The 18,992-nt window shown below is 52.4% G+C and overlaps 7 protein-coding genes across 7 annotated transcripts; 1 reads left to right on the forward strand and 6 right to left on the reverse strand.

Moving 5' to 3' along the window:
- Nucleotides 1-97: 97 nt before the first annotated feature.
- Nucleotides 98-1,822, reverse strand: B0T23DRAFT_158381 (uncharacterized protein). Its single transcript, XM_062832673.1, has one exon. The coding sequence runs from the start codon at nucleotides 1,715-1,717 to the stop codon at nucleotides 227-229; it is 1,491 nt and encodes a 496-aa protein (XP_062691483.1). The 5' UTR covers nucleotides 1,718-1,822; the 3' UTR covers nucleotides 98-226.
- Nucleotides 1,823-2,831: 1,009 nt separating this feature from the next.
- Nucleotides 2,832-5,582, reverse strand: B0T23DRAFT_381489 (heterokaryon incompatibility protein-domain-containing protein). The gene has a single exon (XM_062837264.1). The coding sequence runs from the start codon at nucleotides 5,385-5,387 to the stop codon at nucleotides 2,892-2,894; it is 2,496 nt and encodes an 831-aa protein (XP_062691484.1). The 5' UTR covers nucleotides 5,388-5,582; the 3' UTR covers nucleotides 2,832-2,891.
- Nucleotides 5,583-7,565: 1,983 nt separating this feature from the next.
- B0T23DRAFT_158395 (uncharacterized protein) lies at nucleotides 7,566-8,856 on the reverse strand. Its single transcript, XM_062832675.1, has one exon. The coding sequence runs from the start codon at nucleotides 8,722-8,724 to the stop codon at nucleotides 7,927-7,929; it is 798 nt and encodes a 265-aa protein (XP_062691485.1). The 5' UTR covers nucleotides 8,725-8,856; the 3' UTR covers nucleotides 7,566-7,926.
- B0T23DRAFT_158394 (WD40-repeat-containing domain protein) lies at nucleotides 8,857-10,605 on the reverse strand. The gene is made up of 2 exons (XM_062832674.1): nucleotides 9,093-10,605; nucleotides 8,857-9,037 (listed from the first exon to the last, which is right to left on the reverse strand). Exons 1-2 carry the CDS (start codon nucleotides 10,427-10,429, stop codon nucleotides 8,989-8,991), a joined length of 1,386 nt encoding a protein of 461 aa, XP_062691486.1. The 5' UTR covers nucleotides 10,430-10,605; the 3' UTR covers nucleotides 8,857-8,988.
- Nucleotides 10,606-11,721: 1,116 nt separating this feature from the next.
- B0T23DRAFT_158406 (Adaptor protein complex AP-2 alpha subunit) lies at nucleotides 11,722-15,166 on the reverse strand. Its single transcript, XM_062832676.1, has 4 exons — nucleotides 14,772-15,166; nucleotides 14,395-14,684; nucleotides 12,032-14,333; nucleotides 11,722-11,938 (listed from the first exon to the last, which is right to left on the reverse strand). The coding sequence occupies exons 1-4, from the start codon at nucleotides 14,979-14,981 to the stop codon at nucleotides 11,774-11,776; spliced, it is 2,967 nt and encodes a 988-aa protein (XP_062691487.1). The 5' UTR covers nucleotides 14,982-15,166; the 3' UTR covers nucleotides 11,722-11,773.
- Nucleotides 15,167-15,837: 671 nt separating this feature from the next.
- Nucleotides 15,838-17,427, forward strand: B0T23DRAFT_158413 (S-adenosyl-L-methionine-dependent methyltransferase). Its single transcript, XM_062832678.1, has 2 exons — nucleotides 15,838-16,254; nucleotides 16,328-17,427. Exons 1-2 carry the CDS (start codon nucleotides 16,033-16,035, stop codon nucleotides 17,162-17,164), a joined length of 1,059 nt encoding a protein of 352 aa, XP_062691488.1. The 5' UTR covers nucleotides 15,838-16,032; the 3' UTR covers nucleotides 17,165-17,427.
- Nucleotides 17,428-18,835, reverse strand: B0T23DRAFT_158410 (actin-related protein 2/3 complex subunit 5). Its single transcript, XM_062832677.1, has 2 exons — nucleotides 18,147-18,835; nucleotides 17,428-18,024 (listed from the first exon to the last, which is right to left on the reverse strand). Exons 1-2 carry the CDS (start codon nucleotides 18,527-18,529, stop codon nucleotides 17,790-17,792), a joined length of 618 nt encoding a protein of 205 aa, XP_062691489.1. The 5' UTR covers nucleotides 18,530-18,835; the 3' UTR covers nucleotides 17,428-17,789.
- Nucleotides 18,836-18,992: the final 157 nt, after the last annotated feature.

The following is an 18,992-nucleotide window of genomic DNA, read 5'->3' on the forward strand; positions in this document are numbered from 1 at the left end:
ATCCCCGAAGTTGAGGAGAAGCGAGAAAGCGAAGCGTTGATTACAGGGTTTTTGTATTTCTCCTGATGTATAGACCAAGCTATAGTCTAGCGAAGCATCTCGAGTTATTTCAAACGTTATCCGAGGAACTTTAGGCGTTATTAGGTTGATACCGCAAGGTAACGACAGACTGTATAATGAATCCTCGGACAAGATACATAGCTCAACCAAGGTGACATCACACACATCAGTCCTCCCGTCCAGGGTCGACATCAAACTCCACATCCGTCCGGATGATGTACTTGGCACCCTTCCTCACACCAGTGCCCTCATGCAACAGCGCACCATGGTTCTCGCCATGTGGGAACACCGCCACCGAGCCCATAACCGGCCTCACTGGGTGGGCATTCATGACACCGTCACGTACGCTCGGCGTAAAGAAGGTCGTCTCGCCGCCCTCAAACTCATCATTCAAGTACATGAGGAAGGTAAACAAACTCGACTGCTTCTTGTCCGCCGGCGAGGCATCGTACATGTACTTGCCCGTCGTAGGGTGAATGCCAGAGGGAGGCCAGGCGCCGTCGAAGTGGCAGCGATACTCGGCTCCGGGAACGTAGCGGTAAACCCTGAAGCGACGGTTGATGCCTCGCGCCTTTCTTCCAGCATCGTGGGTAGGGATGAAAGGCCGAACACGCTCCCAGAGAGCATCGTGGAAGGTTTGGTCAACGATCCAGTAGACGTTGTGGGCGAGGATGCTGGATTCGGAACCGTCTTCCTTGATGGGTGCGTCGGGGAGGTAGCCGACAGATTCGGTGGCAGCGATGATGGACTTGCACTCGGCGGGCGAGAGGACATCCTTTAAGATAGAAAGGGAGGGGACAATGGGGTGTTGGTGCTTGGTGATGGTCGGGGGAGTAGGTGAGAGAGGAACGGCACCTTCGTTGCTGAGATGGAGGACAGCTGGGTGGAGGTTGGGTGGTTTTCGTTGAGGGCCGGGAGTAGTTTCAATAGCCTTGAACAAGTCCTTGACATTCGGTGGGCATAGCGAGAATAATGTGCCGTCCAGAACGGACTGCCGCATGGGGAATGGTGTTGCTGATGGCTCTCGGATATCCCACATCTTCTGAAGCGCAATGGGACCAGTCCATGTTGAGGAGGACGAGTCCCCAAGCCCGGAAGCATCAATTGGCTGTCCGGTGGCTCTCAGAATGGCGTCCATGATCCTGAGCAGCTCGGGCCGACTCTGCCTGTTGGTCGTTTCGGTTTGCGAAAGGCCGCTGGTGATGTCGAGATCTCTGACCCAGCGGCACAAGGCGCCTAGCCTGGGGATGTCGCCACGGATGCGCATCTCGGCCAGTGTAACGAGGGCATCGACTAACTTGCCGTCGGCCAGGAAGCCGGAGACCTTTGAGGTAAGGTTGGCGTCGGAGCTGGAGTTGATGCCCGTGGTGCAGGCCTGTCTGAAGTCGTAGACGACGGAGCGCAGTTCCTTGCACGCCTTGGACTTGATGATGGCAGGGTTCTCGGCCAATGTGCGAAGGGTGTCGACTGTGACTTCCAACTCCTCCTCTGAGACTACTGCCGCGATGCTCTTGGGTTCGAATCGGTCGACTTCGGGTCCGGGTTCAGCTGGAGGGGAGGGCAGGGCGCCGGCGGCCGTCTTTGGTCGCTTGGCCGACGACTCGGTCGATTCGACATTCTGCTTGCGTTTGGCCGCCGCCTTTTTGGACTTTGACATGTCGGGCTTCTTCGGTGACGACTCGGGAGTAGCGTATGTGTATGGCGAGTCGCCGGTGATGTGGTCCAAAGTAGAGGGCGGCCGGCGGTGGTGTTATTGGCAGACGCAAAATCCAAATCCGGTGATGGAACGTTGACGTCCACAAATCTAGGCCCAAGTCTGACGCGGGCATGTGGGGCCCGCCTATGCTACTAAATTGTAGAGTACCCAAGCTCCACAGCTGCTGGTGCTTGCATACTGTCACAAAATGAGGCGCCGCTACAAAATACTGCAAAGCCGCTCAACAGCCCTACAGAATAATCCATTGCCCATGTTCAACCTCAACTTATACATCAACAACACCATCCTCGCCAACACTCCGCACAATTTCTCCCACTGGTCCTGTGAACTCAAACCATCTTAACATTGATTCTATTTCATCTCGTGTCTGAACAATTACGCCAACTTGCCGTCTTTACTGACTGTCTGGCACACGCACCTCGTCTCCAACATGAGGTTTCGAAGAAAGTGAACTTGGGAGGGACACTCCCTTGCCATATCGTCGGTACCCCCTCATTCATCTAGCTTTTTACATTTCCGGCTTCGGTGAATCTACAGTTTCTTGTTGTACATGAGCATTTCTCACAACATTTGGCCATCTAACGTTCAACTTGCCTTCTGCTTAACGTACTTCACTCCTTCTTGACGCAACTTATCCGATTATGTCAACAGTGGTGATTTGGCCCTGTCAAAGTGCGTTTGGGAGCGGATGACTTTACGAGGGAGAATGGAAACCTTTAAAGAAGTTGTTGTCCCGGTTCAAAATTATCTGCGAGCCACTGAGAGCTTCTGCGAGTACCTGAAAACGCAAGTTCCTAACCAAGTTGAACGGATGATGAAAGAGGCCTAGACATACAAGTTATGGGCAGGCATAAAGTACTACGGCCGGCGGGAGGCCATGGGTACAGTGAAATTTAGCGGCGAGTTGTTGATGTCAGAGACGGGTGAAAGGCGCATTCCACACCGATTTCTTACTCTAGTAGTATCTAGACTTGGGTTGGCGGCACATTCCTCTTTGACCTTCCGAGCACCCAATCAAGCATTCCCCCCTTCATTGGAATCACTTCGGCTCAGTCCCGAGATACGCAAATGTGATTCTTGTCCCTATGAAAGCTACATGTGCAAACTTTTTGTCTCAGCATAACCGTACAACGGTCTCCCTCAAGGCACCTGTTATCTGTGGCCGATCGTAATCCAAGCGGTCGTGAACTTCAAGTAGATGTGCTCGTTCATACATCGTTTCCGGTTGTCCATTCAAAAGCCTTGTCACTGGTCTCAAGATCATAACCAACACGGCGTACAGCTTCTGCCTCCCTCTACTATTCATGTTTGCTGCCAGTGTCATACCGAGAACATTGACTTCCTCTTTGCGCATGAGGTAAGTGGAGGAGGACCTGTCATCTCCGCTTTGCAGTTGGATGTCCTCGAACAGACATCGGGGAGCAAGAATTTTCTCCTTTCTCATGAACTGGGGCGATGTAATAATCCAGTATCCTCCTCCCAGTTTCGAATAGCCGGCCCCAGATTCAGTGTGCCACGCCAGCTTCATATCCATTACTGTTCCTTTGATCAACAAGTATAACGGGAATCTGCTCTCCTGATGCGATAGGTTGTGGATCTTATCGTTGTCTTTCACCCAGTCGAGCCTCTGTAGAATACCTGCTTCGTCTTCATATTCTACGTGCACCGTGGTGCAGCTGTCGAAGATTGTTCCACGGACATCGACTTGTGGAGATTGTATCTTGCAGTGCTTCCAACCCGCCCATGTCCAACTTGGAAATCCCGACCTTCGCAGATGGCTTTCCCGATCTGTTGGCATGCCCATAGATTTGAAGTCTGACGAGTTCCATTTGCAATACCACAAAAGGCTAGTTACCAATCGACACGTAAGGTTTGCATGAGTCTCGTCGGCTGCGGACTCTGCACTATCCAGGATATACTGGGACCACAGTTTTTGCATTGAAGTGGTTCTTGGCGTTCTTGAAAGATGATCGGTGATTTGATTTCCTCGCAAAAAAGGAATGACAGGTAGGCCGCAAAAGAATGAAATCCTGTCCTCTGTTCTTTTCCAAGTGTTGAAGCTCAAGTACCTCTCAAAGATGCCAGCAATGGCATCCAAAGTGTCTTGGTCAAAGGCAAGCTGCCTCTGCGCAAACTGCTCGATTCTATCCCAGGCCGTCTCGGGATTAGACCAATCGGTAATTCGCCGTGGAAAAATACAGCCAAAATCGTTTTGTCCACGTTCGAATGAGATATGATCAAAATCATCAGACTGGCCATCTTGATCTTTCCCGCCAAAAGAACTGTACCTGCCAGATAATGGTAGTGACAGAACTTCATCGCCATGCATCTCGTAGCACTGGAAGTAGGTCATTCCATCTGTGAAGACAAGCCGACGCCTCGACAATAGCGCCTCTTGGTAGGTCCAACCACGCGTATTCCACTTTGATGTGCCAAATGAAACTCTAGGCATTTCGTAAAACACCAGGGATATTCCTTCGGTCACTTGCACACTGAGCTGTTCTGTACGATGACGGGAGCTAACGCCCGGAAGTCCGTATTCTGGGCCGTCTCCTGCTGCCGCAATTATGGTCAAGACAGAACAGGAGTATATCCTGTCCATCATCCGGATCTGGATGTGTTTGAGTGGTGAATCGTTTTGGGGAATACAATATCGGTCGATCCACAGGTATCTGTATCCAAGCCTCTTGACGACCTCAATTGCATCGCTGATGACCAGGGGTAAGGCATCTGGTAATGTGAGACCATTTTCTCGCATGACTGGCCCATTGAATCCAGCCTCGCCGGCCTGACCCCAGACATAACTGAGCGTCACATATTCAACCCGGCCTGCCTCTCTACCATTGGCCAGAAGGTCAACAGCGGAAAGGATCTTGCTTGTGGTGCAGTCAATGACCTGAAATCCCGGGATCGTGACAACATCGGCATCATCACCATCACAATGAACATGCCCCGAGCGGCAAAGGCTTAACCACTCCCCAATGATGTTGTAGTTGACTTGATGGGGAATGATTATTCTCGCCCGCAACCCGCCCCCAGCCGCTCTTTCCCTGGTCAATCCTGGAAACTTTGGACCATTGACCACCGGCAGAATTGCATTGCCTGCTCTCTCAAAAGCATTGGTGTCATACCAAAATTCATAAACGCTGAGTCCAACTAGTTGTAGTGCAAAAACGTCTTGCACATGATGTTGGTAGCACTTTCCCTTTTCACACCCTCGATGCTTGATCGGGAAGCCAGCCAAGGAATGAAACCCCCATAATCTAGGTTCCTCCAAGTGATCCAGGCGAAAGACATTCCTGCCTCCTGAGGCCATGTCTTTGGATCGAAGTAGGCACTCGTCGTGGAATTTGCAAAAGCAGCACGGTGGTTCGGATGAATTGTTTGCCGACTTTGGGTGAGTCCAGCCATGCCCGAGAAGGGCATCGAATATGTCGAAGCACTTGCATGTCTGCCGTTTTTCATTGGCGGCAAGAGGACGTTCGTGACTCGTGAAAAGAGTTTTGAAGTCGATCTGGCTGCATGCTGAGCAGAGATGCGGGCGTGGGGGGTGATTGAGTCCGTTGATGGGATCCGGGTAACTCAGGCCCAAATCTGTTGGGTCCACCATATCTGGGCAGTCTTGAGATTGTGCGAGGGCTTGTATGAGATACTCTGGAGGTATTGTTGAATTACTGATGTGAATGGGCTTGTGGTGGTGTTGTTGTTGTTGTTGTTGTTGTGGTCGTGGTCGTGGTCGTGGTGATGGTTGGGCACCAACTTGCAGTCAACGTCCTGGTGCTTACGGGTGGAGGGTTCAAGAATCAGGAATTGGTTGATTCCAGAAAAAGGAAGAACAAAACTCAAAAGCCCAGAAGGACAGCTTAAATACCCCGCCAGTATACCCAGGACACCATTGCACCTTCCAAACTCCTGCTTACTTTCAGATCGAGGCTACAACAGCCGCCCAGCCAAGAATCATGATGACTGCCATGCATGTTAGGCTGTTAACTCGATTCCTAAGCTGGCGGTCATCGGAGCCTCACATGCTTGCGAGCGGAATCATCAAGATAACCTACTTACCAGAAAGGACGGAAGAGTAAACAATGATTGTGAATGTGAAACGGTCAATCCAAGATTCATGATGACTACGGGTAACACCTCTTGTGTCAGTACAAGCACATACAAGTCTTGGCTCGATGAACCGAAGGCTTCATGAGATCGTGTACTAACACATATTCAGCAGAGCCACAAGTGCCCAGCCACAGAGGACCGAAGGGTTCAGCTCGCTGCATAATACTAGTACAGTATCAAACGTACATTGTGGGCAATCGTTCTCCCGTGATTGGGTCTCGCGAGCCTTCGAATCCCAGCCTTCCAAGTGCTCGACGGCCGAGTCCGCCCATGTCTTGACGTGACACTCGTCTATGGTACCATCCCGTTCAAAGGGCATACATATACCTGTCACCAGCACAGGACAGCTCGAAGACGCCGGTGCTGTGCGGATGGCCTGGAAGGATTTGGGCACTCGATCGAAATAGAAAGCCGGACCTGACATGGACTACCCTATGGTTATCAGCCTCCTTCATCACAGTGGACGCTGCGCAATAATGGCGGCTGAGGAGTACAAGCGTGGCGTTGACTTCCAGGTGCGGCCCGACAGCGCCTGAAATTGAACACGGCCACGGACCGAAAACAGCACATATAATGGCCGGACAAGTTAATCATCGAAGATATCTTCGCTCGCTCGAAAAAAAAAAAAAAAAAAAAAAAAAAAAAAAAAAAAAAAAAAAAGAAAAGAAGAAGAAAAGAGGTCATTGAGACCAAGAAGTAATCAGATTAATTGACATTAGTTTGTCACGTATCGTAGACTGGATGTCAAACACAGGGCGCGAGATGCCCAGCTGTGTCATGGTCCTGTACAGTGCCTACGTGTATTCACCTTCGAGTTCATGGAGGGAGCGGAGTCACTTGAAAGGAACATAATTAGAAAGAAAAAAAAAAAAGAAAAGAGGACGAGTGGATTGAAGAAAAAGGATGTTAAAAAAAAAGCAAACAAGATAACCCGGGCCAATGCCATGACAACACTGACAGTACGTCTTCGTCGGTTAAGAGATTCAAAGCCCCTGCTTGCCCCTCGAACTTGGCTATTTCCAAAGCGATCACAAGTGACTGCGTGTGCAAGATATCTGTATACTAATAGGTAGATGATCAACAGACCAGCCGAAGCCTCTTATACCGGAGCCCCCCCCACTGGCCATGAAACCTTCAGAATAAATAAAATAGATGGTACCATGTCAGTCATGCTCTGATGAAGTGTATCTACCATGCAGTGCAATGGTCCTAACGAGTCATAACCAAAAGGAAGATGGAAAGAAAGAAAGAAAGAAAGAAAGAAAGAAAGAAAGAAAGAAAGAAAGAAAGAAGGAAAGAAAGAAGAAAGCAAGAAAAAAAGGAAGAAAGGAGAAAACAAGAAGAAGAAAAAAGGAAGAAGGATGTAAGCATAAACCCATCTCGCGTGCTCGACAGATTGATGAGAGTGCCTTTGCTCCTGACTAACTACAGTGCCTTATATTGGCGGCAACACGTTTCTTATCTGGTACAGTGGTGTCAGTTAGTAAGTACAGCAAAGAATAACCAAGGGGAAAGACACCTCCAGGCGAAGAAAATATCAATAGTCAAGGGATTGGGTTTGCTGACCCACCTCGAAGTCTAGATCTGGATAATCCAGTATACGTACCTACACATCATTAGTAGCACACCATCACATCATCACAACTTAAACTCAAATCCCCTTGTCAAGATCAAGTCAGCCTGAACTCGCTTTGATATTTGCGCTTCATTGCCTATGTATTGATAAAGGCTAGTGTAGTCCACAGCTAATGAGCCTATATACTAGGTCTAGTCGGTGGGTAATTTCCCACAAGCATCTTAGTATAACGCCTATATCGACAGCGGAAAAAGAAAATATTGACGAGCCGTAGAGTGAGATGAGAAGTAACCCTCAAACGCCAACGGAATAAGATAAGAAAAAGAAAACAGCATCCGTACGCTATGCAAAGAATAATAATGAAAGCAAGAAAGAAAGAAATAGCCATGACAAAGTTCCCTACAGTCGTCCCAACGACGTCTAGTCACTGGCCAGAAACGTACCCTGGACGAAATTTGAATCACCCCTCAGAAAGATTGGAGTAGGTAGCCCACCTAGGCAAGTTCCTTCTTCGGCGAAATGGATTAACCTCGTCGAACGGGTCCCGTTCAGTCCCTTCGGATTCCTCTCTGACCTCATCAGATCGTTGTCTAACACGGCTAGAGCGCTGCCTAGCATGTGGTGGAAGTCTATTGACGACGTTTTCTCTCTCGGTGTCCTCTAATACCCGCAATGGGAAATTCGCATTGACCGGCATCTGCGGAGGAGGAATATGGTTTAGAATTATGGGCTGGTTGGCCATTATCGAGCGACGAAGGAGATATGCGATCTGACGACGGTCTTCTCTGATGCGAAGATCCTCCTGGCGTAATCTTTCCATCTCCTCTAGCAGTCGGGCCGCAGCTATGTTGACCTCGGTCCTGCCACGCTGACGTGCCCTCCAACCTGCGCTTCCATCAAGAATGATAGGTTGCCGTGGTCTAGGGTTATTGGGCAAAGAATCCTGTGGCGGCCTAAGGTCCGACAATGGTATCTGAAATTGAGGAAATCTCTCCAACCCGGTGTGACGAAGCGACAAAGGTATATAGTCCAATGACTGTCTCCAGATATGTTCCCGTAAAGCATCATCGCAAATTCCTCGTAAATCAGCTCTCGTGGAGGGTATCCTCAGGATCTCTCCAATCCGAGCCTGGGGCAGCGATGGTTGCCGGTCGGGCCCTGCGGGAGATGGTGTATGAATAACAGTTTCGTTGGAGGATGCTTCCGAGCGAGTTGATGAAGCCGAAGATACAGAGAACTCGGAAGGTACGTCAACCATCGAATGCGAAGACGGGCTCGAAGACGATGTGAGACTTGGTCGCTCAGCCGTAGCGACAAGATATTCGTCTGATGCAAATATATTAGGGGGTCCGCCGCCCCTCAACGTTACGCAAAATTCCTTCGGTTGAAATGGGTTGTCGATGCCACACGGGAAACGAAACGAGACTCTCTGTCCAATAAGCGACTAGCGTTCAGCGTCAATAGGGTCGCCTTCGACAAATTCGAAATCGTTTCCGACAGCTGCGTCTGTTTCAATGTCCTCCTAGGCTCCATAGTCCGAGTTCGTAAGCTTGTCGTCGCCGTCCAGCACCCTAGTTGAAGAAAATTAGCAACTGCTCTCTTTCGCATAACAAAGCCATCACCTACGAGAACTGCTTCACCAGATAACCCTCTCCTCCCTTCTCCATATCAATGTTGTAAACATAAAAGCCACCATCACTCGTAACAACCATGACCTGCGGCGAGCTACTACTCATGGCCACCACGCTCCTAAGCGGCGTCGCGCTCAGCCCACCCGCCCTGTTGTTAGAAGACTTTGGGATCTTGATAAACGCGAAATCTCGCTCTGGCTCCCACATCTCCGCGACCGACTGCGGGAGGTACGAGCTAGCCACGCCAGCCACACCGCGGACCATCATCTGCGATGACCGCCTGAGCATGTTACCGAAGGAACCACTGGGCTCTCTTTTGTGACTACCAGAGCCGTTGTTGCCATTGCCCGCAGACGGTACTTCCCCTTTGTGTGGAGAGGGGTCGTTGACGTCAAAGCTTCGCGACCGGGCCCCCTGCGCCGGACCTCCCCCTGGCAGCGCATTCGCATTCTTTTGGGTGTTGAGCAGGCGGAAGATGTGCACGGTATCCGAAGTCGACGAAACGCACAGGAGCGTGGAGCTCAGGTTGAAGGACATGCTGTAGATCGAAGTAGGAACCGTGCCCCGGCGGAACTGGAAGAGCTTTTGGCCTTGGGGAAGCGAGAAGACGCGGATGATGGTGCCCGTCTCGGAAGCGGTGGCGAGCATGCTGCCGTCGTGGTTGAGCGCGATGGCGCATAGAGGGGACTTGTGGGCCTCGACGACGTTAACCGTCTTAAGGTTAAGGGCATCGTAGACAAGCACATCGCCGCGCTTGGGCGGGACATATTGGCTTGGTGGCGGGAGGTGTGCGGGGGCCTTGGCACCGACGTCTTCTCGCGGGTTGGGACGGGGGTAGACCAGATAGCAGGAATCGGACGAGGGAGAGAGGGCGCAAATGGCGTTGGGGTTCGGCGAGGTGTCGATGGTCTGGACCAGGTTCATATTGGACACATCGTAGAGGTAGATCTGGCATTCGAGCACCACGGCTAGGCGTTTGCGGTTCAGACGGACAGCTAGGACGGCAGAGGGAAAGGTAAGTTCGCAAATAACGGACGCTCTCTGGGTTGGTAGAATGGGTCGCCGCATTAGTCTGAGTTCGGAGGCTAAACAGTGGCGCTGGGAGGGCTGGTCTACCTTGGTGTTCTGGATCTCGAGTTGCCTAGGCGTCAGGATTAAAGCTACTAGCGAGGTAGAAAACAGCATCTCGATAATGGATACATTGCCCTCATCGCTGCTGAAGATCTTGGAAAAGGGATCAGTGTGGTAGAAGCGAAAGCCCTTGGAGGTGCCAACAGCCAGACAGCTGTAGTCCTGGTTGAAGGTGATGAAGTTGAGGGTGCCTCCCGTCATGGCGGCGGTGCTCCCTTGGGCAAGGGAGAGGATAGGCAGAGAGTATCAGGAGGTCGATAGGGCGAGGAGAGTATGATTATTGATATGTTTGATGTTGTCGAGATGCGCCAAATCCAAGTCCTGACGGGAATTCTGAGAGGTCAATACAAGGGATGGAACTGATCAGCTGTGTTGGTTAGTCTAAGCACAAAGGATGGGTGGAAATGTGCTGGTCGGCAAGGGCCAACTGAGGTCCAAGATGAGCTGTGAATAGGTGGGTCGGCAAGAGACAATGGAATTGCGTGATCGTGTCGCGAGGGAGGTAGCAACGAAGCGACGAGTCCCTTAAGAATATAAACTGAAGTGTTGTTGTACTAAACTGAAGAGAGAAAGAAGAATGGAGGTAGGTTAGGTAACTTGAAGCTCCCAAGGCGGCAATGGCAGGTGAGTGGTGTTTGCGCACTCAGTAGACGGGAAGCTCACGTTATCACTTATCACCGCGGTGAAAGCCCGCGCGGTCTCAACGGTCAAGTGATGCAACCGCAATTACCCACCCGACCAGCCGCTGATGAGCAACCAGAGTGATCGGCGCTAATAAACCTTGGCCTAATGGGTTTATTTGTTAGCTCGAGACCTCGGGTCGACCTGTGTAGGCGTTTCAGCAGTGAGTTACTGTATACTCATTTGTAGTTGAAACTCGTACGTAGTATAAGCATATCGAACTGGATATAGATATCATGTTTTGTACATAGTTGATAGATCTTTCAACAACATTGCGGCGTTCAGAATAGGTTGGACAGTATCTTCTTCGGGGTACAGAGCTAACAAGCAAACCAGCATTATATGTAGAGCTCGGACCATACGATCAGGACTCAGTGGGGCCAGCGGGGTACCATTTCTCGCACCTTGCTGGCTGCTGCAGTCTGACGTCCGCGTCTGTTCACGGTGTTATCGTCTTATCAGCCCGGGGAATACGAAGCAAAGTCAACACACACTCCCTACACCATCATGGATGAATCCTGCCTTCCCTTGAGGTTACTACCATATCAACATTATTCTTTGCCAGATATACTATAGCATAATGAACTCTCTCATCAGCTCCTCCTCCTCATTCTCCTCCCTGCTGCTGCCTCTTGCAAGTTTCGACAGCCAGATAGACAATGACCGTGAACAAGTGCAGTGCACCTCCGGTTATTATAATACTACACCTTTCGCTGACTTCGGGCCACACTATCACCTTGCTGTGTCCTTGGCTCAATGACTTGACCCGGTACTGTAGTCGCTGACTTCAATCAGTCTTTTGACCTTCGACCACCACCCCTGACACCATCTTAATCACTATCACCATCACCCACCACCCCCTTGTTACCTAACCATGATATTCCTAAACGACTCGGAAATGTCGCTCGCCGTCGGGGGTTCATATCTCTCCGGGCGAATCGACACACCCTGCGAAAGGCGTTCCTCCATCATCTTGAGCAACACAGGCGGCACCGTCTCATCCGTCGCTCTAATCGTCAACCGAACCATCTGTACACATTTCATTGTTTGTTAGCATTCCATCCCATGCGTCAAACTTGAATACTTGGAGAGTGAGAGAGAATCAAAGAAAAGAAAACTCACCTGAGTCCCATAGTTAGGCTCCAACCTCATCAAACATCCAAACTTGCCTCCTTCGCTCGTATGCACCACACTAGCCCCCACAAAGTTCTTGCTGTTGGGATCCACGTTATACAACAATCCCCATCTGAACCCTTCCAGCACCTGCCGAATGAAACTCTCCGTAATCTCCCTCTCCCCATCCTTGGGCCCAGAGAGTCCAAAGATGCGCTGAGCCTCGCGCGGCGCGCCGCCAATCTGCTTCCACCGCTTGAAGAAGTCGTCAGCCGACAACTCGGCCTGGTCCATGAACTTGTGCATGACGACGGGCAGTTTCAGGGTAAGCGCCTGCAGAGCGCCAGCCAGATACGAAATGCGGACGGTGGGCGCCTTCTCAAACACGCGCTTGGCTTCAAAGACGACGACCTGCTGCGTTTGCGCGCCCTGGTAAATGGTGGTTTCGGGCATGCTCTTGACGTCCCAAGACAAGTTGGCGCGCTCCGAAGGGTCCAGATCGAGCGTGGTGGTGAAGGAGCCGATGACTGCCGGTGTTTTATTGGTAAAGTAGAGGATGATGGCCGCCATTTGGCCGCGGTACTCGGCGCGTACACCGACTTGGATTTGTCCGTCTTCGAAGAGAATGCCGTCGGCGCGCAAGAGGAGCCGGTTGAAGCCCTTCTCCCACCCGGGAGACAAGTGAGCGGCGCTGGCGAGGTTGGGCGGCTTAATGACTTTGGCTTCGGCAGGACCAATGTTGTTCATGTCGAGACCGGCAAGGTCATTGGCAGATGAAGATCCGTTGGTGGCTCCGGCGGCCGGGGCAGCACCGCCGTTGGCTGGTCCGGTCTTGGTGCTAAAGGTCCGCCTGAGGCTGGCTTTCTTGGCCAGGCTGAGCTCTGCACTGTCCGCGTTGGCATCCTTGCCACCAACAATCCAAGTCCTCTTGTCGCTGGTGTTGGCGTGCTTCTGGTGTAGCCTCGAGAGCAGGGCGGATTCTCTTTCGGGGAATGGTGGCATTTCATCGCAAACCGTTCGAAGAAGGTCGTCTGTGGGCAAACTTGCGATGGCCAGGAACTCGCAGGCACGCTGTTGCAGTTCCGCATCGAGCGCGTGGCTATAGACGTGGAACACGTTGACGAGCTGCGGCTTAATTTCCGGGAACAAGTTGATAAACTTGATGAAGCACGAGAGGATCATGGCTCGTGTGCTGGAGGAGCATGCAGGAAGCTTGCCTTGAAGGGCCAGGAACTGCTCTATAGGACTGGAGCCCCTCTCCTCGGCAATGAGATGGCCGAACTCACCCAGGATATAGGCACCAATCTTGACAAGCGTCTCGTGGCAGTGGTCCTGCTTGCAGTATTGGAGAATATTCTGGGCTGCGTACACCTGAAGCTCCTCGTTGTTCGTAACAATCTGCGTCACTCGCTGCCAAACTTCGTCGCTGACGTGGTCGCCAGCCATGGCAATCAGGCGCAAGGAAATGTCAACATACCATTGCACGTCGGTGGCGTACTTTTCCGTAAGAATGGCAATCTTGAGCACCATTTCCTCCCGGATGGCAAAGTCGGCATTCTGTAGGTAGTGTAGCAACTCGGCCACGATCTGCTGAGCGTTCGACGTGTCGCACATGCTGTACAGAAGGTCGAGACCCTTCCTTCGAACACTGATATCCCTGTCCTTCAGAGAGCCGATAATCACATCCTGGTGCTGCTTGATCGGTTCCAGGGTGTCGGTTCGTGCTGCCAAGTGTGTCATGGCCTCGAGACCAAGATAGCGGACATTTGTCTCTCGCGACTGGATGAACCGGCCAAGTCTCTGGGATACCTGCTTCATGAGGTCATGCTCGGTATCGAGGTGGATGATGAGGTTGATAGCCTCGAACAGGACGGCGTTTTGCGCATTGTTCTGCTGAACGTTCTTCTGACTCTCCACAGCCAGGTTGAGGATCTTCTGCAGTGATTCCCGGATCATGGACCGGACATGGCTATCCTCGGATGGCGGGAAGTACTGCAGTAATCGTAGAAGCTTGACCTGGATCCATGGACAAGGCACCTTGTAGTAGAGGTAGTCCTGGCTAAACTCTCCATCGATGAGGATCCGTTTTAGCCTAGCGGCGGCTTTAACATAGGCACCCTTGTACTGCTCCGTGTTATCCTGCGCCAGCGCCATGACAAGGGATGTTACCGATAGGGCCACGCCGAGGTCGGTATCATCCATTATAGATATTATACGTTCCGCCCATTGAGCCTGGACGATATCGGGGTTTTTGCGGTATAGCCGGAGTAGCGTGAGTGCCGCCTTTTTCTTTACGAACGCCTTCGATGTTCTATAAACCGAGTTAGTATGACAATGCGCCGCTTCCTGATGTAATTGACAAAACCACGTACGGGGAAATCAGAAGCCTGTGAACCTCGGGACTCAGCGCTTCACCCATCTCCTTGCCACCGACGTTCGCAATGGCGTGCAGCGCCAGGCAGTTGAACAGTTCGTTATGGTCCATCAAGTCCTTGCGAATGCTGTTGACGACCAAGTGTAAGAGCTCGTGCTTCTCGTGGAGGAATAGCGTCATAGCGAGGTAGCCGATCTGCTTTTCCGAGTACTTGGTCGCCGAAATTAGATTAACGGCCTCTAGGTGGCCAAAGTCGACGTTCCATCCCAGAATGTAGATATAAAGCAGCTATTTACGCATTGGTTAACCGCGGTGTTCTTGCTCTTTAGGACTGGTACAAGTGGGCGCTCAGGGGGGGGTTGGCGCGGCGCATACCTTGCAAACGTATTTCTTCTTGTGATAACCGCTTAGGCTGCCGTCCTTGAACTTTTGACGGATGTTGGCCAGCTCCTTATTGATCCGCTTCTCCTCGAGTTCCCTAGCCCGAGCGTTTCTGAGATCGGCAATGAACTGGACCAAGCCGCGCATGTTGGAGTTGCTGCTGGACGAGCGGCCCAGGAAGCCGGTTCCTGTTGACGACGACATAATGGCGGTTGTGCTGAGTTGGCCCGGGGTATCTTGTTGTGATTAAGTTTTGTATTCGAGCTTCTCTGAGCCTGACTGTTCGGTCACGTATACACGGTGGTTTCGCCCAGCGGGACTCGGAGCTTGGCGGTTTCCGGAGAGCCAAATAATTCTGCTTTGCTTGTGTTTTTTGCCGACCTTTTCACACTGAGAGCATCACGAGCAACAGGATTGATCCATCGACATTCGATAATTAACAAGCTAATAACCGTGGCGGCACGGGTGGTCGTCGGAGTTTAGTATTGTGGATGAATGGGTAGAAGTTGCGGTCGGCGCGGCGGCTGACAGCATCGATCGATGTCACTTCGTTCGGTGTTGAAGTGCTGAATGGTCAACCAAAAGTGGAAGTTCGCGATGCGCTTCGTTCGGTTCGATGTTTCGTGGTGTACAGGGTACCGGACAGTCGACTGAGACAAAGACAGGAACCAGGGTCGCGGAGACAATGAAGGGCTGGCAGAAACACACACTTGTCGGGTTCAGTTCGCGACGTGTGCTGTGTCGAGTTGGGGAAGGTCGGCGTGGTCGGCGGCTCCGGACTGGTTGTTCGTTGACGAGGATTCTCAGGGGAGGGGACTGGCGGACGGCGACGGGCGGATTGGCGATTTCCTCCACTGCAAAATAAAGGGGATCTCCGGGCATCCAATAAGTTTTGCCCGCTGTATACGATACTGCCCGGCTGGGTGGCCCCCCGCGAACCTCGCTAGCCAGCGGGCAACTACTTACGCTGTAACATGTACTTCTAGTAGCGCTTCTCTATCACGAAAAGGGCGCCACAATGCCCCTTTTTGTGGCTAGTCGCACTTATAAACCCCGGCAAGAATTGTGGCTTCCACGCTATCGAGAGGAGCTATGACGATTTAGATGCGCCTTGGCATCCACCAATCCGCGGTACCTCGATGTCCCGCGTAGCATCGATTGTCTTAAGTTCAAACCCAAACTTCCCCTCTCAACTCTTGCCTATCATGCCAAAGCCGGGCTCGAATTGTGACGGCGTCACTGGTGTACTTCGAGGATGCGGTTGAGTTTGGCTCCAGTCTGCCGGCCGCAGCAATGGAAACCGCTCCTCACGGCCCGTCGATCATATGCCTTTCAGTCCGGCAGCCTCAACTTTGAAGTCTTCAACCGTCGCGCAAAGTGGTTGCAGAAGGAGAGGGCAGCTGCCAATGTTGAAGGGGGTCGTCAAGCCGACTACCTCAAGGATGAGGTCGCCATGCGCGTGTGCGAACGTCTTTTGGTACATCATACCCCATCTCCCTCTCCTCTTTAGCTGTCTGTCATGTGGAACTAACCTCATTCCACCCCTCCAGGACGTCAAACGCCAATTCCCCCGCGTCCTCGACCTCGGCGCAAACTCCTGCAACATCGCCCGCGCCGTCCTCCGCCCAGACCCGGACCCCGAATCCGAGCCCCCGGTCACCGACCCCCTAGCCACCAAGATCACCGAGCTCGTCGCCGCCGAATCCTCCCACTCCCTCCTCCACCGGGACCACGACCACCCCTCTCTCTCCACCACCCATGTTCCCGACTTCAAGCTCACGCGCCACGTCCTCGAGCATGACGAGCTCCTCCCCTTTGAGCCCGACTCCTTCGACATGGTGCTCAGCAGCATGTCCATGCACTGGATCAACGATCTGCCGGGCGTGCTCTCGCAGATCAACAGCGTGCTGAAGCCCGACTGCCCGTTCATCGGCGCCATGCTCGGCGGCGACACCCTGTACGAGCTGCGCACGTCTCTCCAGCTGGCGGAGCAAGAGCGCAAAGGAGGAATCTCACCTCACGTGTCGCCATTGGCGGACGTGCGCGACGTCGGCGGCCTGCTGCAGCGCACGGGGTTCAAGATGTTGACGGTGGACGTGGAGGACATAGTGGTGGACTACCCGGACATGTTTGCGCTCATGCAGGACCTGCAGGCCATGGGCGAGGGCAACGCGGTGCTGGGGCGGGAGATGGGACCCATTGGCCGGGATGTGTTGCTGGCGGGTGATGCGATCTATAGGGCGCTGCATGGGAATGAGGATGGGAGCATTCCGGCGACGTTTAGGATCATTCACATGATTGGGTGGAAGGAAAGTCCGCATCAGGCGCAGCCGTTGAGGAGAGGTAGTGGGCAGGCGAGTTTGAAGGATTTGTTGGAGGGCCAGTGAGAAGGGAAGAGTAACAGATATCGACAGGAAACAGGAGGGAAACAGAACTCAAATAGGAAATGAAAATATGTTGAAGTAAGGTTTTCATATGGTTATAAGGCTTTCACGTCGTTGTTCCGAGAGTTCCATGTATTTGAAGTAGGGTAGTGGAAGCAGATATTCATTTTGTTGAAATAAGGTATCCAGGGAGTTGGCTCAAGTGAGTGGTTGGTGTAGTTGAAATGAAGTGTTGTTTGTTGTGGCTTCTCTCTTCATTAGTAGCTGTTGGTCCCAGTACCCTGACTCAGCTGCTTCCCTATATCTTGAAGCCAACAGCACCGTAAAGGCGGCACAAGCATTTGCTGGCGGCAACATGATATTGTTGCCAATTCCACCAGAGTGACAATTGTTTACAAGGTCAGGGGTATGTAAACAAGACAAGCCGGCCTGAGGCCGAGAATAGCCCAAGCATGCCTCCTGACCCTCTCACTGCTCGTCAACCGCAGACATCAACCCAAAATACAGCCAGTTTGATGTGTAATGCGTTATGTATTATTGCTGTATGATGGCGTATATCTCGCTCGGAACCGCATCGCATCGCTTCAACTCGACAACCAGCTTTCTCTTGCCCCCCTGCTTAACCTCCTTATACCCTCCGGAAGTCAGTCATGACGCGGCCTATGCAACCCAACCCAGCAACCTCGACAACCTTCTCATGCCAGCTCAACAAAACACTCATAGCCGAACCGGTCGACTCGTTCGCGGCCATAGGGCGCTGGCTGACTTGGCTGAAACCGGTAGCCTGGGGAGTCATGGCGCGAGCGGGCGTCGTCCTGCCAGAGCCATCGGAGGAGGCGGACGTGGCGCCCATGCCTTTGTACCTATATTATCAAATAGATAACCACTCCGTTAGCTCTATCCCATCTGTCTCCAACTCCTCGGCCTTCCCGCCGGAAAGCAAACAAAACAACAACAAGGAAAGAGTGTCGAGGAAGCCACATACAAATACTTGATCAAAACATCCAAACACTCGCTCCCCCCTGGCTGTCCGTAAATGCGCTGCAACATGGGCGTCATCTCGCTCGCCTTGATGCTCTGCAGCACCTCGATGACCGTGTGCAGGTGCGTCTCCTTGGCCGCTTCGGACCCGGCGTAGACGGGCATCTCGAGACATCCGCGCAAAGCACCCTCGGCGTCGCCGCCCCTGAGCAGCTGTCGCACCTGGCCGTTGATGGCGCGCGCGTCGGCCTCGCTGATTTCCGGAAGGGGAGGGTGCAGCGTCGACACGTCAAAGTTGACCGACGAGTCTTCGGTGAGAGCGTCAATGTTGATGGTGCGCCAGGCGTCGCTGAGCGTTGCTTGCGTGTGTTGCTGGATGATGGACATTGTGATCTTGGGTGGTGGGTTGGTGGGTGGCGGCGGTGTGAGGGTCCCGCGTTCTGGTGATTAGGAGGGGTTGATGTTTAGTTGTGATGGAATCAGATATGTTCGGCTTCAGGCAAGGGCGAAGTTGGTGAAGTTACCCGATTACTGTGTTCTCGGTCGTGGAATTTGGAGGGATAGGTTGGCGTCTGGAGGCTTGATTCGTTCGGCGGTGTTGGTGATGATGCTTGGACTGTCTTGGCCAGTGGAGGCTTGAACTGCAGCTAGGCACCTAGGAACAGCGTCTGGAGAGGGGAGGGTACTACACTTGGGTACCTCTGGGGCTAGCATTGGAAGCGGCCCCTCTTGAGGTCACTGCCGGCTCAGCCTGAGCTGCCCCTGGGTACCCGGGTGGGGCCGCGGATACCACCTGCACTAGTCTAATGCCCGGTCTGCGGGCAGCTGGCCTGTAGCTTCCACATTCAAG

This window comes from Neurospora hispaniola (assembly GCF_033458365.1).
Source record: "Neurospora hispaniola strain FGSC 10403 chromosome Unknown B0T23scaffold_5, whole genome shotgun sequence".
Taxonomy (NCBI): domain Eukaryota; kingdom Fungi; phylum Ascomycota; class Sordariomycetes; order Sordariales; family Sordariaceae; genus Neurospora; species Neurospora hispaniola.